Source organism: Nanorana parkeri, unplaced genomic scaffold (genome assembly GCF_000935625.1).
Source record: "Nanorana parkeri isolate BGI_ZX_2015 unplaced genomic scaffold, ASM93562v1 scaffold737, whole genome shotgun sequence".
NCBI classification, from domain to species: Eukaryota; Metazoa; Chordata; class Amphibia; order Anura; family Dicroglossidae; genus Nanorana; species Nanorana parkeri.
Window position 1 is genome coordinate 725,493 of NW_017307005.1, and position 26,853 is coordinate 752,345.

General features: G+C 37.6%; 1 protein-coding gene across 1 annotated transcript; it reads right to left on the bottom strand.

Moving 5' to 3' along the window:
- Positions 1 to 259: 259 nt before the first annotated feature.
- On the bottom strand, positions 260 to 26,853 carry BFSP1 (beaded filament structural protein 1). Its single transcript, XM_018564222.1, has 8 exons — positions 26,480 to 26,853; positions 23,529 to 23,589; positions 16,197 to 16,292; positions 14,965 to 15,057; positions 14,765 to 14,872; positions 5,238 to 5,458; positions 3,742 to 3,824; positions 260 to 1,179 (listed from the first exon to the last, which is right to left on the bottom strand). The coding sequence occupies exons 1-8, from the start codon at positions 26,851 to 26,853 to the stop codon at positions 260 to 262; spliced, it is 1,956 nt and encodes a 651-aa protein (XP_018419724.1).

Below are 26,853 nucleotides of genomic sequence, written 5' to 3' on the forward strand. Positions count from 1 at the left end.
CTTTAGAGCTACTGGCTTTCACTGAATAACAGATGAACTATCTATATCTTGCTTATGATATGCAGCTTAAGGTATTAGGATTTGTCTGATATACTCTATTACCGCTGACCCAAGTTGCACCCTTTTCAGAGCCTAAGTAAAATATTCCTCAAAGTATAATCTAGTTCCAGTTTAAAAGGAGTGAGTTTCAGTTTCAGTAAACACATCTAAGAATCAATAAAAGATATTTTCTCTGAGGTGTCTCAGGAACATGATATTGTTATTTTTTTCTTGTCTTTTCAATCATGGTTTCTACAATCATAGCTGTTTCTTCATAACTCTTCACTCTGTCATCTGAAATTTTTTCAATTGATTCAACCACTTCAACTTTTTCATAACTCATAGAGCTTGGGAAATCTCTTCCTCGCAAAGGCCTCAGACTTCTTTCTTCTTTGTCATTAACATTGTGGCCTCTGCTAAATCTCTGAGTTTTTACGGAGTCAGAAGTAGAACTTACAGATCCATGATGTGTGCTGTCTGGTCTAGTGACATCTGGTGGCTTCTTTGCTTCCTCGTTATTCTCTGGATCTTGGTCTTTTTTATCATTGTCATTCTCTTTTGGTTTATCATCATCCTCTGTCTCTTCTGCTTTGTTTTCGTCTGAACCAGCTTCATCGTCGTCACTTTCTGATGATTCTGAAGGCTCAGGTAATTCTGGAATAGGTAGTACAATGTCATCGCCTGGTAAAAGATCATGTATGATGCTAACAGTTATCCTACCTCCTGCTTGTGGAGTGGAAGAGCAGAAGCAAGGGTCCATGTAGCTAGATTCGCCTGTAACTAGAACATAGCGACCTTTGGTAAAGATCTCTGGAGAAGGCTCTGGTTTCTTGTACCCTCTTATTCTATCTCTTACTATATTACATAGCTTGTCGAATGCTTTACTTATCTGTGCTCCATCTGGAACATCTTCTGGACATAAGTAACTTTCAGCTTCTTTTTCAGCTTCATCATAAACAGAATCATCATACTTTATTTCATATCTCTTGTCTACACTTTCCAGTGTTCTCTCTAGGACTTTGTCCTCATTGCTAACATCACTTTTTTCCATGGATAGTTCTTTTTTCCTTGACATCTTCCTTGTGACACCCTTTTGTCTTGGTTTGGCTGTAGCTATATCTTGTATAGCCAGTGTTATATCTGAAAATAAATAGGAACTCATCAGCAGTTGTTCAAGTGTTGACATTTGTATGCAAGTAAGGCAGAAATTTATGGCAAACGTTTGATGCATGCAAGATGACAATAAACAGTAATCAGGTACCTCCTAAAATGTTCTTGTGACCTATTTGAATTACATGTGAAGATTAAATAAAATGACATGCTTCAGCTATGCCTGAGAAATGCTTCTTGCACATAAAGACACATAAATGAAAACAATGATCCAATAAATGAATTGTAAAAGGAGTGTTACTAAAAGACCATTTGTGAAAACACAGAATACACGAACCCTTGTAGAAAAGGGAAATATGTTTTGCTATATGTTCTGCACAGCATAATGTTTTACTTTGCTGAAGGACACTGAAAGAGAGAGAAGTTTAGAATAAACAGGTTCATATAATCAGGCTCTAGCTCGCCCATGTCTACATGGACTGCTATGTATTTGTGCATCTCTTCATTTATTTGGTTGTATTCTAATGCATAATTGCCAGCAGCAAGCTTAAGATAAGACGTGCCCAGGTTTTAAGTATGGAGAACTCAAACAGTAATTAAAGGAGCACCTGTAAATGAAACAGGGATATTTGGTCATGATCACCCTCACTTGAGGCCCCGTTCACATTGAGCGATTTATCGCGCGATTTTTGCAGCGATATCGCTCATATTTCCGCGCGATATCGCTCTATGTAGCTTCACCAATACATTTCAATGGAGCTGTTCACATCTCGTCGCTCAATATCGCTCAATATCGCTTGTAGCTCGTCGCTGGTAGCTTGTCGCTCCTACATGACCCTTTTTTAGAGCGATTTTGAGCGATATTGCTCCTGATTGCATACAGCCCAATAGGAAGAAGTCGCGCGACACGTCGCTCAATATCGCTCGTCACGCAATATCGCTCAAAGTCGCGCGATTTTCATGTCGCTCAGTGTGAATGGGGCCTGAGAGTGTTTTTAAATGTTTCCCTGCAAGCGCCGTATCCCTTACGGCTCTGGCTTTGGGCCCCTGTAAACAGCTAGAACTGTTTAGCTGTGTAAAGTTGACTGTTGGCTTTACACTGGAAGTGATTCTAGTGGCTGAGCTGCCACCGGTTCATGGTTCACTTTCAGGGGCCAATGAACAGGGCCCCACCACCCCTGCCTCCGCTGCCCCTCCTGCCAGCCTGGGACATTGCAGGTGTCGGCAGGAAGTGGTGAGAGAAACCAGCAAACATCCATTTGCCAATCTCCTCCCCGCTGAATGGAGCTGGAGGCACGATCCACACTTGAATAGCTTCTAACAGATCCCTAATGTTACCTTAAAGAGAACCTGCCACCACTAATGGTAAGCACCCCTATGTGATAGCAATGAAGTTAAGCAAAAAAAAAGTATTTCAAAAAATAAAGTTAAATAAAATAAATGTAAAAATACCAAAAAACATTTAAGTCCCCCCACCCCTTCAAACACACTAACATAAACAGGTGTCAGGTGTGCCTATGTATGAAAACATTGATTACGCTACACATGTTAGGTATCGTCATGCACCAGTGTGAGAGCAATAATTCTAGGGCCTATATTTACAGCTAATTCTAAACTGATAACTGGTGCAGGCTTTTAAAGCATTACTTTTGGACAATTTGGGGAACCATATTTTATCACCGTCTCACTAGCACACACAATTTTTTAACTTGGCATGTTGGGTATCTATTTACTTAACATAATCTAATCTGTCATATTTTACAAGAGAATTGCCTTTTACATTGTGTTTTTGTGCACTGAAATTAACTTAAGTGTATCTTTTACTGAAATCTGGGTTTTCAGAAAGAGTTGTGCTAATATCATGCAATGTAAAAATTTGCAACTGCCACCATTTTATTCTACTGGGTTTGTGTTTTTGGGGAATATATAACTCTCAGGGGGTTTAAGTACAGTAATTGTCAGGCCTAAAATGTGGATTATAACAAAAAAACACAAAAGACATCCTGGCAGCAAAAGGGTTAAAGATTGCTTTTAAAATACCATGAGACAAGGTGAGAAACTTCCATTTTGCCACCACAAGAGGGCAGCATCTGTAACACATTTTCTCACTAGTCTTGTTGGGAAGCTGCCCTGTCAGGGGCAACGATAACTACCAAACAATTTTCACCCTTTTATAAAACTGTCTGAAGGTAGAACTGTCAGGGTAACCAAAGCAACGAATACAATCTTTACTTCTACTTTAAAACAATTATTAATGGAGTTACATTTTTATGCTGTACAAGCAGTTCAGATACTTTCATATAAGAAAGTCCATAGGAACTGAAATATGATTATTATTATTATTATATACAATTTAAGGGATTTTATTACAATGCAAAATACAGTTTAAGAAACCTTTAGAGGCACCAGTAACTTAATTTAGAGTGAAACAAAATAGTTTCAGTTGTAAGAGTCAAGAGCAAAACAACCACATTTACAACACAATTTCATTTCCACAAACATTGGTTCAACTTGTGATTAGCAGGTCACACTTAATCTCCACTCTATTGGTTGTAGAGAATACAATGGTAAGGGTGTGAACTTAGATTTTACCTTTTCCTCTAGGTGAGATCTGAGAGGATTTGTAGCTTTGCATGAAGAGTGTTATTGGAGTTCCAACTATTGCAGAGTTCAATCTAACAGAGAAAAAAGATAAAAATTATTTTATATAAAGCATTCTTCAAGTCCATGAATATTTCTTCAAGAATAATTGTTTGTATCAAGATTGCTTTTTGCTCCACTCCCCACTTCCTCCTTAATACTATGCCCCCCACACAGATCTCATATTGAGCATAGCCTTGTTCACCTGTGCCTGAGCCTCCACTGAGCTGGGCAGTGCCTACAATTCTTTATCAGTCAGGGTCAACAACAGGACCTTTAACAATCAATAGGAGGGACAAGACAGAGGGTCAGTGAGACAGAGATAGGGTATCCATATAAAGGTTTTATGCTAAAACTGAGTGGGACTTTAAAGGCGCTCTTCAGAAAATATATATGCAAAGGGCATTGGGTGTTAATGTGTTAATTACACTTGCCTCTGTGTTGTCATTTTTCAGATATTTGTTTTAAATAAATGTGTAAAAAGTGTGTATATGAGCGTTCTATTAATCCCTTCCTACTGGCTGTATACATATATGTGGCAGCATGCAGGTGGGACTTATTCTATACTGCCACATAGATGTGGCAGTTCTTTAGCAATGATCGAGAGCCAGCAGGACGGGTACCTCATTATGTGATCACCGTGACAGTCAATCACAGGGATCACATTATCAGGAAGGCCAGGAAACACCTCCGTTACTATCTGCCTAAAGGCCAAGAAGGAAGGGGGAGTAGTGGTGGAAAGGGCATTGCATTCACAGCCTCCAGAAGAAAACAGACTCCAAATAGATCAAAACAGAACTACACATGTCTCAAAATAGAATTTGCTTTTGTTATGACAATGTAAAGCATTACAATTGTTTTATATGGCATGCTTTCCTTTTCATAGTAATTAATATCTGAAGCCAACATTTATATTTTTAGATTTGGATGAAGTAAAAAAGGGTGCAAAATTGGTCCACACGAGGGGAGATTCACTATCTGTACTTTGTTTGTTTTGGTGTCTATTGTCACCTGGACAGAGAGTGAAGAGAATTCCAAAATGTTACAGTTGTTACCTACAGGAAGTGAGGGGGAATCTTCCAATGGGGACACCTTTTCCAGAGAACTGTCTAAGAGTTGACAGATTTCCTCTTACTTCCTGTTGTGTCAAAAAGCTGTAGAACATTGAACAGCTTGCGATTCTGTCTGTAACATGAGAAGTGATCTGTATCCTGTCCTCTCTTATTTAGCCTTGTTGCTAAGACAGAAAAAAATCACGGTAGCCAAAATTGTCCTAAATGGTTATTGCTATATGTTTATTTATGTGAACACCTGGAACATTTCGGTCTACCCATTTGCCTGTCTTCAGCTATCCTATCCTCTTTACAGGAGCTTCTGATAAGCTATTAGAAAGCATGTATAAATGACCACCTCATCGTGACACTTATAATACAGAGCTGTGCAGTTACCTATTATCTTCATTCTCAATGATCCGCTTATACCTCTCCAATTCATTTTCCAAGGACTGCTGGTATATTACTAGCTGACGGCAGTCATTGGTGTACTTCTCCAAATTCCTTTCTGCTTCTTCTATACCTTTTCTGAGCACTTCAATCTGCTCGTTGTACAACTGTATCTCATCATCGTAGCTCTCCTGGGTGTTTTTAATAGCTTGATCCAGCATGGAAGTCTGAAAACAATACAGAAAATGAATCCCGTTGCTTGCTAATATCAGGTCACCTTATAAAGTAATAAAAACTCCTGTAAAAGCAATTTCATGGTAAGCATTTCAAGGCCAAAAAGGTTACTACGGTATATATCTGAGGTCCTTTCCTATAACAGCCATTTCCTCCAAGAGAAATGTATAATTTCCCCAGTGTGAGCAGTGGTTGTCCTCTTCAACACGCTACTGCTAAAGTGTAAACTTTTTTGTTAGTTTTGGATGGAGCTCTGGCTGGTTTTACTGTTATCCATATCTCTGTTGAAGAGATTTCTTCTCACTTACTGTCCCGGTGACAAAGGTTTCACCAGATAGAAAGTGAAGGAAAATCTCCAATAGCAACACAGCCAGAACATACCCTGGACATACTTTTTATGGTAAACACCTTTGATGTCACTGAAGACAGCAACTGAAGGACACAAAGTTTTCTTTAACTCTTGGCGCTAATGGCTGCCAGCTGAACAATCCACTTGCTGTTGCACACTCAAGGTTTTCAACAGTTTATCACAGTTTTTCACACAGACTTGAGGGGCTGCTCATCCAAGGCTCTGGGGCTTCCACCACAAACATAGAAAACAAAAGGGAACAGAGCGCCACCTCCGGGTGTAAAATCGTTTATTACAATAAATAAAACAAGGGATACATGTACTCACAAGCAAACGTTTTCATCAGGCTTTAACAACAAACGAGAGGCCACACTGTCTGTTAACCCAACATGGTATCCCCCGACTATGTAACATGGTAGCCTCCGGTCACATCACCGTCCACCGACCGCAGTCAGCCAAGATTGACGCGTTTCAGGGGCAAGCCCCCTTCATCAGAATCATCATGATTCTGATGAAGGGGGCTTGCCCCTGAAACTCACAGCTCCTGAATGAAAGGTTTATTGTCACAATTCAAAGTGTCAGAAAACTGTGCTTGCCATGTGAATTATTTAACGGGTGTAACAAGAAAACACAAAATGTTAAAACAAATCAGCGTTATTTTATGTGTGTTATGGATGGTTCTCATTATTAATTAAAATGTGTCATACAAATGCTTGTGGCTGGGCTGGTAAAGAGACTACGAGTTCCCTATCTGCATTTAGTATCATCCACAGAAAATGATAGCATTATTATTAATAGCAGCAGTAATACGTCATAAAAAGCCATCAATTTATGTGGAGATGTATAATGCGAGTGTTACAGAAAGCATACAGACATGCGCATGTAAAATAGGTATGCAAAAAGAGATAGATCACTATTCATATGTTTTGATAAGATAAATGAGTAACAGATAGAAACAAGAGGGAGGGGGAGAAGTAAACTTTCTTTAATGGGGCATCATTTGGCTTTTCACATGGTAGAGGGGGATCAATGACTGAACAGCTATATCAGGCCTAATGATACATTAGTTTGAACAGAGGATTTTTAAAAATGTGGTCACAAGGTTCAAAGAGCCAACAATGGCGTTCTATGTTCAATCATAATTAAAAAAAATAAGGTTATTATGAGTGATAATAATAATGGATTCCTATGAGGACTTTTACATCCGAAGTAAGCTGCAAGACCAGCTCCTGAAACCTGACACTCTAAACATTTTCTCTTTATGGAACACTGCTTTTAAGGAGTCCCTTGTTTCCTTTTTCACCACTAGTGACCATTCAAGTTCTGATGAAGGGAGATATGAAGACCTCTGAAATGTGTGGACCTAAATTATACGAGGAAATACATGTTATGGTTTTGGATTCATAACAAATTGTGTGAATCCATTTTTATTCCATGTGGAGTTTACCCGAAATGCTCCCTTGTGGTCCTGTCAAGAATTGGATCTGCCTTACCTGAAATATTATACTTCTCATAGGCTTCCTTTACTAAAGAGGGATCCAACACAGTGTTTTGGATCCAGCACCTCCTCCTACAAGGTCACAAACAGCACAAACACAAGGGGGTGTCAGACACATTTGACTATGCTTGCTCTGTGTAGAAACATAGAGGAGAACTCAATTAACCACATCAAAGCCACAACAGCACCCTCCACTCACTGGCAATTACCACGCAATGCACACAAAAGTGGTTGGAAGGATCCACTGTGGCTTAGATAAGGTTGTAACCATTCTAATAGCCACACAGATATAGAACAAAGCAATGGAAAGGCGGGAAGGGTGTTGTAAAATACAGAACTACTTTCACATAAAGTCTTAGGTAATTTACTAAGGGAGTACTTTTTATTGTATATCAGCTGCCTTCAATTATCCAGTCATGTCAGCTCAATTTAATAGTTAGAGACTCTGAAAGGTGCACATACACTTTACAACCCTCGCAAGACTTCTGTCTTGCAAGGGTTGTAAAGTACTTTAAAAAACGTACGATCTGCCCATCCTGGACAGGCAGATCGTACTTCCGATGACTGCAAACGGGCAGTGTGCGCGTGCGCACACCGGCACGTTCAGCAGTTCCGGGCGGGTTTTCCAGCCTGCTTTTTCGACGGAAGACGTGCAACAGTAGAAACGGTTGCACGCCTTCCATACACTTTGCGATTATCGTACGATCTCGGGATTTCCCGCGATTCTCGTACCATAATCGTACAGTATATGGGCACCTTATTGCACACTCTACACATTTGATATAATTTCTCTGGGATAAATAAAATATATGATAATTCAACCTCTTTGTAGGGCTGGTATACAATATATGGAGCAAAGATATATGAGGCCAAAGTAAAGCAGATTCCACTAATGCTTTCTCCATGGATTATATAGCATTCACTAAGAGCACTGTGCAAGAAAGGAGGGGGGCTCTGAAAGTCTGACTGGAGCATTAGAATTAGAGGGCTCTGATGTTTTTTTAAAGGAGATCTAAAGGCACCTGCATCACATTAGATATTCAGAACACATTTTCCTGTTTCAAAAAAACACTGCATGCCTCTGCCTCTTTTGTGCAGCAGCTACAGCTGGTATCTCCCACAATGTGGGCTCCAGGCTGTAGGAGAGGCTGGCAGATAGAGAGGTGGGCGAAGATGTAGGCTGGACATTAGGGAGGAGGTGTGAAGCTGTGAGGGAGTAGTGAAAAAAACTGTACTACTTTCAACTAGTTTTCTGCGTGTTTGAAGCAGAGGGCGGGTGCAATAGCTAGTTTGCTATTGGCTATTGCAAAGTGAAATAGCCAATTGGAATCTAGCTATGCATTCCTATGCTACCTCTGCCCAATCGTTTTCTATTTTATTTTTTACTACTTTTTTAACTGTTTTTCTATTCTGCTCGGTACCACAGAGGTACTGAGCAGAATAGCTGAGCCAAATCGGCTATTCACTCACTGATGTTCGGCATATATGAGACTAGGCCAAACAGCAGCGAATAGCCTGCCGGAGGTTGGGCTTAGCCGATCCAGATGTTGGATCTGCTGAGTCAAACTCCTTCTGCACTTCGGGTCGGCCGAACATGCTGAAGCCGCACAAAGCAAGCCGATGTACAGCTGATTTCAGCCGATATACGGCTGAAATTAGCCGTACAAGCCTGAAGTGAATAGCCGAACAGCGTTCGGCTCACTTCACTTCGGTTCGTTTATTCACTCGGCAGCTTAGTGAATAGACCCCATACTTTTTTTGTTTTTTTTACTTTGGTGACTCTTTAATAAAGCAACAATTCTTCAACCATTTGGATTTCTGTCTGAATTTGCTGTGTGATAATAAATCATAGCGTAGTTTTCTTTAACTTGCACTACTCATCATCTCTAATACAATCAATAAAATGTTTAAGGCATCCAATTTAGAACACCACCATTGTACTACCTAAAATATTGCACTTGGTGGCAGCAGAGCACTAAACACTGATCCACACATGTCTTTCATATACACTGAGTGGCCAGATTATTATGACCACCCCATCAGTACTTCGTTGGGCCACGAGATGACTCCACGAGATGACTTCGTTGGGCCGCCTCGTGACTCCACGAGATGATGAAAGGTGATGCGAGGAATCTGACACTGCACTGTTGCCCTTCTGTTGTCTTGTACCAGTGTTGCCACTCTCTGTTATGCCCTAACATTGACTAGTCGCTGACGGCCACAATTCGCACGTTCAGACCCAGATTTTCGTCTGACAGTCCAGTCTTTAAACACTTTAACAATGAGCCCCTCTTGAACATTTAACGATTTCTGCTGTTTTGCTTGATACTCGCTCCATGGCTAGTGCCAACAATCATCCCACGTTCAAAGGCTGTTAAATCAAATCGTGTTGTTTACCCATATCTTCAGAAAAAAATCACTTCTAGTGTCGTGGTAAACAACCTGCTTCCCTATTTATAATGGTCTGGCCCTCTTGCAACTTCAGCGCAAAATTATAGCTAATTATAGCTAATTTGCCTACAAACGTCAGGTGGTCATAATAAACTAGCCACTCAGTGTATAACCCCAATGTATTTCATAGACCTACTTGACCTCATAATAAGCTAAACATTTCAACTAATTTAACATTTTAAAATTACTATTTGTGACAAATTTATATTTTGGAAGTACTGTATTGCCTTTTACAGTCTGCATTCAATCTTAGCTTGAACATTTAAAGAGATATAGCCAGCATGTGAAGTTGGTATTGCCAAATAAAATCCACATTACATTACAGCAGGAGGGGCACATACGTGTTGTTATATGGAGATGAGTGTGTGGGTTTTATTGATCCAGGTTTATTGTATTACTTTTTAAAAGGTTTGCCATACTTAGGAGTCATGGTGGAAAATTTGCTTTTGTATGCACTTAAAAATGAACTCCGGGGCAAACAATGTATTAGCCGTTGCAGTGGAGCTACTCCCACACTGCAAGTGTTAAGCCCTCGTTTGTGTCTAGGTTAAAGGAGAACTATGAGGTGAGTGCTTTTCACTCACCTCATAGTTCTAGCCGACCTGTGACAATGAGACTGTCACAGGTCGGCTTAGTAGATCGGGAGGTGAGCGAACACATACCGGTGTTCGCTCACCTCTCGATCCTGTCACGGCTCTCTGCTCTCTGGGGCTGGATTCCCCCTCCCCGCTTTGATCCGCCAGCGCTGACTGGCAGAACGGATGGGGGAGGGGGCGGGTACAGACATAATTGTCGGGATCCGCTTCAGCTGCGGCGTCTCAGCCGGCGAGCTGCAGCTCGCGGTATACTGCGGCATCTCAGTATACCGCAAGCTACAGCTCGCGGTAAACTGAGCCTAGGGTGACCGGAGGATGCTAGTTTGTGTCCTACCGTTACCCTAAGGAGAACTATGGGGATAGTTCTCCTTTAAATAAAAAGTTAAACAAACCCGAAACTCAGATGTGGCCAACTGTCACATACTCCCTCAGCCTGTCTCCTACTCTGCTCCAGCAGTGGTATGTCTTTCGGCATCCTCACATACTATACACTGTACCTCTAGGACCTTAGACCACCAGGGTCTCAATAATTACTATTATTAAGATATTAAATAATATAGTGAAGTTCATTCATTAGGAATATGATATTAAAAGTAGATATAAACCCTACATTAATAAAATTGAGTTTGCTAAAGCACTGTGTTTTATTTGACATTTGTTTAATAAAAAACACTTGTTTTTAACTTTTTTCCATCTTTAATTTCATATAAGCGCTACTAATCTCCTGCAAACATTTTGCAGCCACGTCCTGTCTACGTGAATGTACTCCAATGATGGTTGCATGGTATTTGTCAGGACAGGTTTTCTGATGGTAACAACAGTCGGCCATGCCACGCAGGAGGCCCAATTCACAATGCTAACACAAAAAAAGAGTCCTTAGTTTCAAAAAAGTGACAGTTATTTTCAGAGTCAAATTACTTTCGCACAAGCTTTAGGAATTGTGCTGAATGTGTGTTGAAACAGCTATTTCATTGGAAGCCTGCAGTACAGGGTGACAATACAGGAGCACGATTGGGAGACAGATTTTTTTTTTTAAAGAAAACTACAGATTTTAAAAGATTGCTTTTGAAATCACTTAAATATGTTAAATCTTCTATGAGATTTTAGTAATTAGGTTTCCATACACTTTTCAAACTCTATATTATCTAAAATGCAGATTTTGTGTTATAAAAATAATTTTAAATACACACAACCACCCTGAATTGTGGTAGTAGCTACTGTATACATTTAAAGGAGTTGCACTATCTATTTAATCACCTGAAATAGTTGTTGTTTATTTTTTATTGTTATTATTATTATTATAAAAAACATTTTATCCCTTTATGTAAATATGCATTTATCCCCTCATGTTGTCTCAAAGTAATTTCTAATAAAGATGGGCTGAGTGTAGTTGTATCCTTTAGGCAGTAGATGGTAGTATAATCTAGAAAATACTAGATATATTTTTACAAAGAAAGAATAAAAAAAGTGAGCCAATGTAAAAATATAAAATATTGAGAATTATCCCATTAATCTATTTTAAGTAGATGAGTTGGTAAGTAATGCCTGACTGTATTTAGAAGCATGTCTAATAATTACCATGCTCAATAGCTGTAAGACTTACACCAATCACCATATAGTAGGGGGATATTGTATATTAACTCTGTGAATTTCAAAGAACTATATAAACAAATATCCAATGTTATTGAAACCCTGGGTTTTTAGTAAATCATCTCTTATATTTATTTGGATCAACTAGACATTATCATATATTTTTATTTTGTGTTCAATTGACAGAAAAAAATGGGTTCTTTTTGTGCTGATAAAGGTTCAAGTAAGTTTTCATATACTAATTTATACAAGATTGATACAGATTACAGGATATCACCATGTACAGATGGATTTTCTTATTTTCCTAATTTTAATGTAATTATATGCTAACCATGTCTCCTGATGAAGCAGAAGTATAAGTATTGCCCATGTATTGTATGGGTTATTATGTGGATATTAAGTGAAGTTGTATGACACTTGATATGATGTAATAATTCTTTCTTAAGAAAGTCCCTAATTACTTGGGGGGTTATTCACAAACCTGACAAAGGCAGCCGAGTAAATAACCCAGCCGAAGTGAAGTGAGCCGAACAACGTTCTGTTATTCACTCTGGCTCAGTACGGCTGATTTCAGCTGTACATTGGCTGCCTTCGGCTGCACTTCGGTCAGCCGAACATGCCGAAGTGCAGGAGAAGTTCGACTCAGCCGATCCAACATCTGGATCTGCTGAGCCGAAGCTCCGGCAGCTCACTTGCTGCCGTTCGGTCCCTATTCTCATAGGGGCCGAACGGCAGTGAGTTAATAGCCTAATGCCGCCGAGCGGCACTCGGCTCGGCTGATCTGCTCGGTACCTCCGTGGTACCGAGTAGAATAGAAAATCAATGGAAAGAGTTAAAAAAAAAGTTTGAAACATATTTTTAAAATGTAAATAAATAGTAAAAAAAAAAAACAATGATAAAAGGACAATTGGGCGGAGCTAGCAGTGACAGCTAGCTCCACCCAACTGTTTCCTATTGGCTGGCACCTGCTAAAGTCTTCTAGCAGGTCCCGGCCAATGAATATTAACTGGGTGGAGCTGGCCATGATGTCACGGCCGGCTCCGCCCAGTTGTTATTGTTTAATGACAGATCAGCGGTCCCAGGTCATTTGGGGATGTTGATCAGTCATTACAACTGGGCGGAGCCAGTCATGAGATCACGGCTGACTCCACCCAGCTGTCATTTGCAGGGCTTATGGCCGAACTGAAGAGCTCCGGGGGCCGAAGAGAGCCGAAGGATCAGCCGAAGCTACAGTTGGATCCTTTGGCACTTTCATGAATAACCCCTTTACTGTTTGATCTCTTCAATGTAACATACTGATTTATAGCCACTAGAGGGCAGATTTGTCTAAATGATGGGTGGTGGAATTAGTACCGTGTTGAACAACAGCAGTAATATTACATCAATCACAAGACAAGCCAACTAAGAAGAAATGACCCCAAACTTAATGTGAGCTGGAATGGGCCTCCATTAACACTTTTACAGCTTTCAGTGAAACTCTGCAAACCAAGTTCTGTGTGTACTTCTAATAAAATAGAGCTGGTCAAGCACATTCCCTATGCTGTGTTCTTCAAAACAAGAGGTGCAGCATGTAGATGTCATAGATAATAATGGAAATCATTTTATAAAAAATCCTTTTATAAAAATATAACTAAAAATGTAAATGTGAAAAATTGGTAAAATGATTTCATAGGTATACAATCTCATTTAAAATAAAACAAATATATCTTACCATGCCTTCATGTAGTGCTAATATAACACATATAATAGACACATCTATATAACCATGACAGTGATGTCACATTATCAGCTAATACAGATAACAGCACAGCAGCTGCACTTGCATTATTAGGGAGGAATGAAATGGTTTCCCCCATGTAAAGATGACATGTAGCATTTTATGTCTGATGCACTGAGAACGGAAGGAGATAATATCCCTACCTGTAATCTACCCTAAGGCATCTGTATTAAACACTTACTAATGTAAGTATGTGAAGAGTCACTGTATACAGTATCGAAAGTGGAACTTGAGCTAAATTATTTTATTTTGTTTTGAATAGTTTTTGAATAGTTTTTGAGTAGTTTTTGAGTTGTAATGGGAAATCTTTATAATTGTGAAACATAATATAAGATATTTAAAAAAAAGTATTTTAGTGGAGTGTGGTAAGCTAGGACTTCTGATTTTTTTATTTTGGAAACTCTCCCCACTTCCTGTCCTGGTGATAATTATTTAACTCGGACCGGAAGTGGTGGGAAATTTTATATCTGGATCATGGATAGGAATAAGGGTTTAATCCACACCCATTCTATCCAAAACAGCAAAACTCTAAAAAGAAGAGTTTTAAGGAATTACACTTTGAAAGCACTGAAAAGGAAAAACAAGTCTCATCTAATTCAAATCAGACTTTACAGATGGGGATTTGTTTGTATCACTGTTAACCATGTTGTCATTTTTATTTACAGTAAACTCAGGAGTTAAATCTTAAAAATACATTGAAGTACTCTAAATATTTTAAAAAATGTATCTTATCTGTGTACCACTCAGCTGTAGATCCTCAAATCATCTCTGAATTGGTGCTGACAATGTCCTTCCTTCTGGAGGGTGGCTACTTTTGTTCCCCATTGTCCCTGTGTGTGTTGTAAAGTAGCCACCGCTCCAAGCTCACTCCTGGGATGGACTACAATCTCATGTTTAGTTTACTCATTTGTACTGAAGTTATACTTACAAAAAAAGCTACAATTTTTGTTAGTAGTTAAGGTACCTCAATGCATTTTTAAGCTTTAACTCCTCAGTTTAGTGTCACTTTAAATTTACTGTTTTAATACATTTTCTTACATCAGCCTGCAGTTTTGTCTTCTGTGCCTGTAATTGACATAAGATGCTTTTATATTCTTCAAGCTGGCATTGCAGTATTGGAATTCTTCTTTCCGATATTAGCTTTTCCTAAGATTAAATGAAAAACGTTAAGCATACAAAAGTGCGGGTACATGACAGATGTACGAATTATGTATTTACGTGCATTAAATTGTCCTTACCTCATACATGCCAACAGTGATAGCAGTCACAGGAGGGGTTGTCTGAATTATTTGTTGCAGTATGTTAACATAAGTCTGAATTTCCATGAGGTTCTGTTAGGGAAAACAAAAATATAAATAAATGATTCAGAATTCACAGAAAAGTTCATGGGGACCCTTCCACCACGACATCTCCCAAGATGAGAGTCTTGCAGCTGAATTCCAGTGTAACCTTCAGTCTTGCACAGTTGTACTGGCTCCTTCTGTACATATATGCTTACTCTGATTTCAGTGCACACTGTGAGCTTGTCATGTGCATTAGAAGGTACAGCAAGTCAGATGCAGTCACTTCATATCTAGGATCAACATTATCTAGCTCTTCCCTCCCTAGCCGTAATGCCTGCCTCTTTCTTTCATAAAATTTCAGTCAGCCTTTCATTTATGGAGGCTCAGTAAAGTATGAGGAAATTAGCTAGGGCTGTACAGCCCCTCCTGTTAGCCATGATCTGCCTGCATTGCACAGAGAAGCAAAGAGACCCAGTGATGTCATTGCTGGGTCTAAAATAAGGTTTGTAATGAAAATGGAAAGGTTTTATAAAAAAATGACAAAGTGTAAGATCAGCCAAAACATTTTTTTTTAATTTTTGTTTTGGATAGACTGGAAAAGGATTAGAACCCCGGTTACGTTTTACTACTATTTGGGACTTCATTAGATTGACTTCCCCATGCTTACTGTTCCATAATATGGTCTATGTGGGTGACAAGGTACACAGGGGTTTATGCTCTATATATTTGGAATAAGAAAGTACAATTACAGGGGAAAATGTACACCCGCAGGTTTTTAGGTGGTTTCTCTTTGAAACGATGGTCTTAACTGTTCCCTACTCAATCCAAAAAAGAGTTGGCTTTTAACAGTACAGTGGAAAATTGGATTTGTAGCAGCTATAGATTGAATCACTCTTTAAAAGTGATGATTGTGGGATTTAGCAATACCAGTCAAAAGCAACAGACTCATGTCTATGGGGGAAGGAAGACATCTGCAATCCAACCACTCTCAGTGGGCATATCAGACTTGATTAGAAAATGTGTCCCAGTAGCAACTGTAGGATAAGAAGCATCTGCCTCCTTCCTCCCTCCCTTCTACGTTGAATAAACAAGCAAGACTTGGCTAAGTGTAACATTTTCATGGGTACCTTAAAGCAGATGTTTGAATGTCACATTTTCAGAATGATATCCAAATTAGTTTACTTTACCTTCTTGTATCGGTCCTTTGCGGCATGAATGTCATCTTGCAAGAACTGAGATTCAATCTGAAGCTCTAGATTGCTCAACAAAGCTTCATCTGCTTCCTAAAAAGGCAAAATATTGCTCATTATAAGGAAATTCTAGAAACAGACAAAATAATCTGCTTATCAGGAGAAAAATATTGTGACCCTTTTTAATTTTTAATATACACCCATGTTGTGTTGGAAGGATCAAAGTTTGACCTTACACAGGTCAAGAAGACCACACCATGTGAGGCCTAGTTCTAAAAAGATAGTTAATGTTTCTGAGTGTCAGAAGCCCCTATTGTAACATGTTGAGTTTCTAACTCTGGTTTGTGCCAGCCTTGCCTTTTAAAGGAGAAAAAAAGCTAAACCTTTAGCTCAAGTGTAAAGCATTCATTTGTAAGACCAATTAGTCAGGGCCTGGTTGCATGTGATGGCATTAAACCACCATGTCTAGGGCACTCTTGAACATGCCCTATTTTGGCTGTGCTGACCATGACCGATTGGTAAAGTTATCTACAAATTGTACTTATGCACTGCCAATACGCCGAAGAGGTGTTTTGTCACAACAGCTCCCCACCCAATAACATGCAAAATATTGACAAGGAGTGGGCTTTCATTACAGTGAATTGAATCCATGATGTCCTACATCCTGGACACAATGGAACATTGAAGCAGATGTTTAAGTTGTACACCACAATCACAACTCTACTACATCAGTCCAATTTGGGTATAGGTCCCTTTTAAGTACCGTATCCTAGATGATTTGGCACACCAAACATTGCCAGGAAGATGTCTGTGCATTTATGACAAAGGAAAAACTTCTGACTTTTTTTAAAACTAGAACAGCATATTCATCTAATTTATTCCATATTACATCTGTATGAATTAAAACACAGCTGCCCTCAATAGCACTTGGTTTTAACTCACACTTAAAAATGGTTTGCGAAACAGACTACTCATGTGCCAGCTGTCTCAAATCATAATGATTCATAGCAGTGGCGCATCCAGGCACATGCCCATGGCACATCCATCGCACATACGGCACATGCCCCTGCACACCACTTGAAGGGGGGCACTGCTACAAAGGTCAGTGAAAGTTCTCTGACCCACAGAGACAGCAGACTGCCTGGCAGCTTAACTAAGTGGCAGCAGCAGGGGTTGAATAATGGCAGTGGAACTTTTTTGTATTTTTTAGTTGATTTTATGATAAATTTATCGAAACAGGCAATTTTATCCTAAGTGACAAATCAAGTGAAACTCGCCTCTATTTCCTTACAACCTTAACTCCTACTCAACACACCTTTTCATCTGCCTAGCCATACAGTCCGTTCACTGAACCTTTACCTTTACCTCACTTTACATTTGAAGCTTTACTATAAGATTGTCACATTTAGAAAAGTAGAGAGAAAATAATGATCTTCTCATTGTCTCCATTTAATTTGGCTTGAACTTCAGATTGTGTAAGCAATTGCCTGAAGGACATCAGAAAATTGTAGTAATTAATGTCAGTCAGTAGGAAAGTGTAATTTTAATGAAATTGCATGCACTGAACCACTTGCGGTGGTTATTAAAAATGGAATATTCTTAAGTCCCTACATTTCAGGAGTATCTAGCTACTAACATAAATAAATAGCCAAGAAAAAAACCACATGATTTATGATATCAAAATAAAAAAAGTTATAGCATTTTATCATCAACTTTTTGTGGTAAATCCTTAGCATTATAATCATGGTTTGTGTACTGTATATATGAAGCCTCACCATAGCATGTTATTTAAAACCCTACTCCAGACAAAATGTTGTATTTTATTTTGGATAGGGTGGGGAAGGGTTAGAGTGTTGTTTAGGTTTTTTTGCCATCTCTGTCCCTATTGAGCTTTCCTCTCACTTCCTGCTCACATAGGAAACCATGGGAAAGTTCTGCAATGGGGTCCAGACAAATACAAAATTTTAGTAGCGTGGAGAAGGGTAAGAACTTTTAAAAGTGTCAGGCAAAATCTCCCCAAGGGGTAGATCACAGACAATAAATAAAAACCTGGGTGGAATTTTAAGTCTTTCCACTCTATCCAATACTAAAACAAAAAGGTTTGGCTGGAGTTGGGCTTTAAGTAAGTTCTGAATCCTACGGAATGCAACAGTTGGAATAATATGCATCACTAAACTTACCTAATACACATATGTACCCTCCCTGTTTATATTGGATTGTAAGCTGTAGCGGCACCTGTTGTGAAAGCTTCTCTTCTTCACTTGTTCATAATTGCAGGAATCTGTAAATGGGCTTAAAGCAGGTGGAGCTCTCTATCGAATCAAACTGAATAGTGTGTATGGCTACCTCATGACTACAGTGCATCAAAGTCATGTCACACAGGACTAATTAATATGGGATATATTCATTCTTCCAAATGATACTTCCAAAACCAAAAAAGAAAACAAGCATTAGTAGCATTTTAGTATCTATAAAACTCTCAAAAGAACTATTATTTTCAGAGCTGGAAACAGGTTAATCAGCACTAATACTGATTTCTAACAGTTAAGACCTGATGTTCTGTTTAGGTTACTGTACCTGCCTGTACCTGATAAAAAACAAAATGAAAGAAAAGGTATGGCATCAGTCAAAACAAACTTAGGAGATACCCACGTAGTGCTTTCCATCCAATGCCAAGGAGTCTAGGGGGTCAATTGGTTTATATAAAGCATTGTAAGACTTCACATGAAGGAATAAAAATATTTGCTCGAGCGTGCAATATGGCAATAGTATGGGGACACCCCCCCCCCCATCCATGTCAGACCCTTAACAGGGTCGGGTATACATTCTACGGGGCTGTGGGCTCTTCATGCAACTGTAAAAGTTCATTAAAAAATATGCTGCAAAACATGTCACGTAGTGTATATATAGATATATCTATAGATATAGATATATCTAAAGATATAGATATATATACACACTGTAATACTAGCAACTGTTAAAAGGCTAGGGCTTTAAAATTTCACTTTACTTTAGAGATTTCCCTGTGCTCAAAAATCCATCTAGTAGACAAGTAAGTAAATGTAAGATTACTTGTGTGGCGCAATACCCTGTTCAGTCAACATTATCATATTACTAATGGATAAAAAAAGACCAATAAAACTCTCATTTTATCTTTTTATTTCTCTTTTGGCTTCCACATTAGTGTCTATAATGGAATTTTTATTGATTTGTTTGGTACAGACATTTCAGTACCAGTTGTACATAACATGGAAGATGAAAAGATCTGACCGCTGCTTTCAATGGTATCTTATTCTATAAAATCTAGCATGGAGAGAGCAGGAATTAACCAGCACAGTGAAATATGACACATAATTAGGGATGAAAGCTATGAAAGGAACATGTGGCAAATACAGCTGTGGAAAGTGAACCTGTTTTACTGTTTCTGTTTCTCCACCGCCACCAATTTTATTTTATCCAATGCGTGTTTATCAAAGTTTAGTGCCGGACATATATAATTTTATCTTTAGTAAGTACCCATACATTGTAAACAGAACATTTTGAACCAAGTAAATTGTCACATTTTAAGATGCCCAAAGGAAATAATGATCTGCTGATAATCAGTATCTGGCGGGTGGGAAAATAATAGTGTTCAAATCAAAAACATTCATCCTGACTCATTGGCATTCTTTCACGAATGCTCAGGTAGGTAAATGTTGTCTGTTTAGAAAAAAACGGAGGGCTGTGCATTGGTAGGAATAGAAAACTTTAAACCTTTAATATGTAATTATCTAAATGGGCATAAACTCACAAATCAAATCAAACAGACAGCCCCCCAAAAATTAAGATACCTGAACATGATTAAAGAATACCATAAATATTCATATTTTAGTATATATTATATACCATGACAATGAAAAATGATAACAAACACCCAACTGCTAAAAACAGCCTTTAAGAGAATAATATATTGTCTCAGCATTAAAACTACAAATCTCTAAAAGAAGTCACATGGTATTTAAATGAGGCCTTATGTGAATACCATGTAAGGCGGGTACATCTGGCTCTGCCTCTAGAAAGGCAGAGCCAGCTGTCACTCACACAGCTGGGCGGATCTCGACATCGATGTAGGGATCCGCTCTGGCTGCGGCGTCTCAGTATACCGCGAGCTGTAGCTCGCGATATACTGAGCTTAGGGTGACGGGAGGACGCTAGTTTGTGTCCTCCCGTTACCCTAAGGAGAACTATGGGGAAAAGCCCTGACCCCATAGTTCTCCTTTAATGTCTGTGTGTGTGTGTCTATAATGTCAGTATATCTTTTTGTGATGGTTTGCCAGGTTTTCTGTGAGTGATGTTGGTATGTGTGTTAACGTTTCTGTGTGTGTCATATCAATATGCATACATGTGTATATGTGTGCAGTGTCAGTATATGTGCTTTTTTTCCTCCACAGGTTTTAATTTTAATCATAGAGGAGCAACAGATTCACACATTCACTTACACACAGAAATACGCACACACAGAGAAATACACACACATAAATATGCACACATAAATACACACACACCCACATAAATATGCACACAGAGAAATACGCACACGCAGAGAAATACGCACACGCACAGCAATATGCACACACAAAAATATGCAGACACAAAGAAATATGCACACAGAGAAATACACACAAACACAGAAATACACACACAGAAATACACACACAGAAATACGCACACACAGATAAATACACACACATAAATATGCACACAGAGAAATACGCACACATACAGAAATACGCACACACAAAAATACACAGACACAGAGAAATATGCACACACAGAGAAATACACACACATAAATATGCACATAGAGAAATAAGCACACATAGAAATATGCACACACAGAAATACGCACACTCACAGAAATATGCACACAGAGAGATACGCACACCCCAACACAAACAGAAATACACAGACACACTAATACACACACAACAATACACAAATACACAGAAATACCCCCCCACACACACACACACTAATACACAATGATACACCCCCCGTCCCGTCCCCCCTGCACACACACATAAAAGAAAAGAAACAGCCTCCTCACCTGCTTACATTTTTGCAGGGAGGGGGCATATTCCCTGGTGGTTCAGTGGTTGATTAGAACAGTCTACACCCTTGACTGGTGCAGACATTACTAATTCTTCCTTTCAGCCAGAGCTCAGTGAAGACTGTCAGAGCACCGGCCAAAAGGAACTACTGATACTATACTATATCTTCTGAATGAATCAAAGCAAGAGGGAGAACATATTATATTATTGTTTGACGTGACAAACATTTCAACAAACTATGACAATAATTGGTTCATTTTTTTTTCACAAAAGAGAATGTAAGCAATTATGGACTGTTAAATATCAACAAACTGATCTCAGGAACAGTGGAAAATATTCTCAGGGGACAGATGTTAAGAGATAGAGTTGTTTCACTGAAAGAATAGAGACTGTTCACTTAGCATACTTTATGTTCACTTAACTTTGTAAATAAGGTTGAGAAGTATAGGTGTAAGGGTTAAGTGCTTGTTTTGGTCTTGGGTGTAAAATAACAAAGATATACTCACCTGAATCTCAGTCCTGCCTGTCTGCTAGACTGGTCCCTGCAGCCTCTTTCCCTCTTTCCCAATATACACATATATATAGATATATATTAGGGCTGTTAATGATTAAAATGTTCCTGTTCGATTAATCTAATTTTTTTTAAATCGATTAATTGACTAATTTCGATTAATTATAACGCACATACAGAGGGGGGTCTCATCAGAGCTTTGAGGGGGCCTCACCAGGGTAGCAGGGCTCTGTGGGGTCTAACCAGCCTTGTTAGAACAACAAGAGGGCGCAAAACTAGGTCAGCTGACTGCCTGGACCGAACATATCAGGGAAGGTGACAGGAACAATAAATATATACGGCGGAGAGGTGAGTACTTTGATCGATCAAAATAATTTTGATCGATCAAAGAAATTAACGATTAATCGTTGGATTAATCGTTAATTTCCGCACCCCTAATATATATATATTAGGGATGCACAGATACTTTTCGAGTACCAGTGCAGATACTTGGCATTTTCATGAGAACTACCAGGGTTGCAGAAGTTGCAGCTGGGACCTGGCTCTGGCACTCTAAAATCACTATAATGATTTTGTATATATATATATGTGTGTGTGTGTATATTGTATATATATATATGTGTGTGTGTGTGAAAGAAATACGTAAGAAATACATACACACACACACACAGGTGAAAGGTAAGTATTGTGCTCTCTCTTTAGTTCAACTATAGTGCTCTGGGAATCATTTGTCATGCATTACATTTTATTTTTTTTAAATAAAGATGGTATAATTAAGCAACAGATTACAAAAAGATATTGATTTAAAAAGTGACAAACATAAGATCAAAACTGACCCAAACTAGGGATGTACAGATACTTTTCAAGTACCAGTGCAGATACTTGGCATTTTCATGAGAACTACCAGGGTTGCAGCGGTTGCAGCTGGGACCTGGCTCTGGCGCTCCACCACTGTCCTGAAATCATTAGTCTGTATTGTTTTAGAAAAACTGTCACATGACAATAAACAAAAATGTATCAGTACTCGTACTTGTAAGTACTCGGCAAGTACCAGTACTCGTACTCGCAAAACTGGTATCTGTGCATCCCTTTATTTATATTTATAAAAACAAAATCGTACATTAAAACAGAGATGTACAAATCCCAGGAGCTCCGTGTGCTCCTTACAAATGACAGCTGCCTCCTAATTTTTGAATTTTTCTCTAGTCTAGTCTTGGAGCTCAAAAGTATCCGGTACATGTACTCGTACTTGTACCAAGTACTGTACTTGGACCAAGTACTGTACTTGGTATCTGTGCAACCCTAATATACTGTATATATATAAAACATTTGAAAAATAAAAAGGTGCAAGCTGAGTGTACCACAAAAAGTCCAAGATAAATGAAAGGTAATATTCACATGGTTGACAACATTTTCCTAAAGTATACAAAGAAAGAAGATATATACATATATATCTATAGATATCTATATATATCTACAGCTATCTATATATATCTACAGATATATATAGATCTATATATATCTATATATATATCTATAGATATATAATGTTATTTTATTATCTCAGTTTTTGTATTTGGATATCACATTGTCTTATAATATTGCATAAAACTGCAACCTGGATAAAAAAAGGTTAATATTTTGAATGATCAACAAGAAAACATAGAAGGAAAAAGTGGTGATTCAATATGATTAGTGTAATAGCTGCTACCAAACTGGAATTCTTACCTTATTTAGTCTTTCAAGATTTCCTTTAAGAAGTTGCTGGTACTCACATTCATTACCGTATCTGTGACCAAAAATAAGAAATGTCTAGAGACTTCTAAAAAAACTTGTATTACATATAAACCAACTGCACATATAATCTATCATGTAATATTTTACTTTTCCATATGAATTTGGGGTTTGGCCCCTATTTTAAAATAAGTAGAAATAGAAGTACCAAATAATAACGTAATAACATCATAAACTACAGATTAAGCTTGTCGGTTCAATGCATCCCAATACCCTATGCGTTTAATTATTTATCTCTATAGATAAGATTTGGTTGTTTATATGTAGTAAATGCATACAGGCAACTATAGTTACTTAAAACCTACACATTTTGCAATATGAATCAGCAATTATATTCAAATTTATCCAAACCGTATACAATTATGTCACCAGAATATATTACTTGTGGTCAAACATGTGAACACGTTGCAATTTTGAAAAAAACCTCTTTTAGTTTGCGTTTGCAAGAGGTTTACTTTGGTACTGGTTATAGTGACAAGGGTAATTTATGACTAGACACTGCCATATAACAGTGACCAAAACACTTTTAGATATCAACTTTCTAAAACAAGATCTTATCCAATAGCTTGATAAGATCTTGCATAACTACAAATTCACCTTTGGCCTTTGTCTATTTGAACGATCTGCAATAAAGAGAATGTATAATGATTTTGTATGTATTTTAATTATTGTGGATACAAATGACAGCTGCCTCCTAATTTTTGAATTTTTCTCTAGTCTAGTCTTGGAACTCAAAAGTATCTGTACATGTACTCGTACTTGTACCGAGTACTGTACTTGGTATCTGTGCAACCCTAACCGAAACCATTAGAGATTCACTTTACAATGAAGGATAAGAACTGATCGACATAACTAAATAACTGTCATGCAAAGCATGTATTGTACCAGCAAGATTCCAAATAACATTTCAGCAAAAAACATGCATTCTGTTTTTATTTTCAATAAATCAGCAGTTGTGCAGAAAGAATGGCAAAGGCCGAATCTAACAGGCTTTGGGAGTTTACAAGAATTCTACCAAAGTTTTTATCTGTAGGCAGGAGAGGTCAATACTATTTTTTCGCATTAAATTACACAAGGAATGCTCTGTGCTGATAGAAGTATTGCTGAGAGACTTTTATTGTTAGCCAGGATGAATAAATACAACACAATATTTAAGGATAAAACACTAAAGGGCATGTGCATAGGAGTGCTAAAAGATTCTACTATTCATTCATAAGAAACACATTAGTAAAAGAACAGACATTTTGCACACACATGCATACAATCATGCAATAATTCACACATGCATGCATCTTTTTTCCTACATGGTACTTTAAAAAATAATAATAATAGCTTTCAACCCATAGTTATTGTTTTCCTAGAGACGATGATGATAAACATATTAAAAAATATGGTTAAAAAAAATATGGTACTTTGCATGGGTTATGTTACACTGATTTCCTTCAACAAAAAGAGAACAAAAATATCAAAATTGTCCATATTAAAATTCGAAAATATTATTATCTTTCATATTTTTTTCATAAAAATGTGGAAAAAAATAAATGAAATCATATATTCAGCTCATGCGCTATGTTTTTTTTTTTGCAAAAAAATATATAACAAATATCTTCACCTTGAAATATATCATTTTCTAAAATCATTATTAAAATTCAGCTTGCCTGAATATATTTCCTTGTATATACATATTTTTTATTTAACTTATTAAATTTTTTAGAATTATGAACTAATATTGTGTATCAACACCTAAGGAAAATGAAATATGCTTGCGCATGTGTATTCCAGTAACTGTAATTAACCAATTTGTCATTAGAACAAAGATGTAGGTGTCTTTGATTTTTAGTTAATGCAATTAATTTAATGATAAACTGCCATGATTTACATTGTTGTAATTCATTTCTATAGCTCAGGCTTTTACCTGCCATTTGTTCGTGGGAACAGAGTTTACATCAAGACTAATTTTGACCTCAATCCATAGCGATATTAAAAAAATATTGCTGTTATTTTTTATTTAATTTTTTTTAAAATCAAATTGCCAAGTTTTTTTATGCTGAGAAAACTTTACTCGTGAGCTCAGTAGAGCCAGTACTTTTGGATATTGGTGCTACATAGGTAAACAACACTCATTGAAGTGTTTTAACAACTAAAAACCTGTTAAACAGCATCTACACACTTTCATTTCCTGTCTTTATTTAAAAACAGTCAGGGAACATATATAGTGTTAAGTGGTGTATGAGCTGTTTTCAATTGTTACACTGTAATTTGAAGTGGAGTTATAGTGTAATGAAATCTATTTCAACTGCAAATATATATATATGTATATATATATATATATATATATATATATATATATATATACATATATATATATATTTTATCATCATAGTTTCTGGTTTAAAGAATCTGTGATCCTGTTAACAATAACTTAAGATATGTTTTTCTGTATAAAATAATTTGTTAATAGCACAAAATATTTACCCGCTAGATGGGCCTAAAATATATACGCTCCAATTTTCTTTGTCAAATACTTTACTAGTTTCCACTACAATGTATTTTTGGTTTTCAAAATCTGTTCTGTCCCAAATTATATTTCTTGACATGGTAGGCACCTATAATAATAATTTGAGTTATTGCTGAGACCAGCAAACCTCAGTCTGGCACTGCTGTAGCAAGAAAATGTTTGCTACTCAGAAAATAAATATTTTGGCTACTAATATTTTAAGATCATTTAAATAATTCACAGTTTTGTTTGCTGTGTATTTAAAATTATTATTTTGCTCAAGAAAATTTTTTTTTTTTAGTATTTGTACAATGGGTTCTTGAGACTTGCTTTTCAGATGGATCCTGGAAAAATCAGTGTAATGGTAAGAAAAGTTTAAATTACTCACTTAGTTTTAAATTCGTCGACTGTCCTCTGGGCATCTTTGTACTCCCTCTCGAGTTTGGACCGATCAGAAGCTAGTTCACGAATTCTCTGTCGATTTAGCTCAATTTGTTCCGCAAAAGCTTCTTCCAGGCCAGAAATCTCATCCATTCTTTGGAATGTTTCCAACTGCTTTCTAAAGATGGCATTTCTTTGTTCCAGAACCCTAGCTCGATTGATGTAATTGGCAAACCTCTCATTGAGTTCCTGCAAGTTTTCCAGGCCTTTTGCCTGAGACAAACCAAGGTTGCTAATGTCTACGAGACTTTGCTCATCAAAGCCATCAGATCTCTCATATTTCTCTTTGCGCACTTCTCGTAAATAGCTAGTCTTGTACAT

Excerpts from the sequence above, each read along its gene's own strand:
- BFSP1 (XM_018564222.1), bottom strand. The coding sequence starts at position 26,853 with ATGTACAAGACTAGCTATTTACGAGAAGTGCGCAAAGAGAAATATGAG. Across the intron at positions 5,459-14,764 it reads AGACAAAACTGCAGGCTGAT|ACTTCCATGCTGGATCAAGC; the intron begins GTAAGAAAATGT and ends TATTGTTTTCAG. Across the intron at positions 1,180-3,741 it reads GATCTCACCTAGAGGAAAAG|ATATAACACTGGCTATACAA; the intron begins GTAAAATCTAAG and ends ATTTATTTTCAG.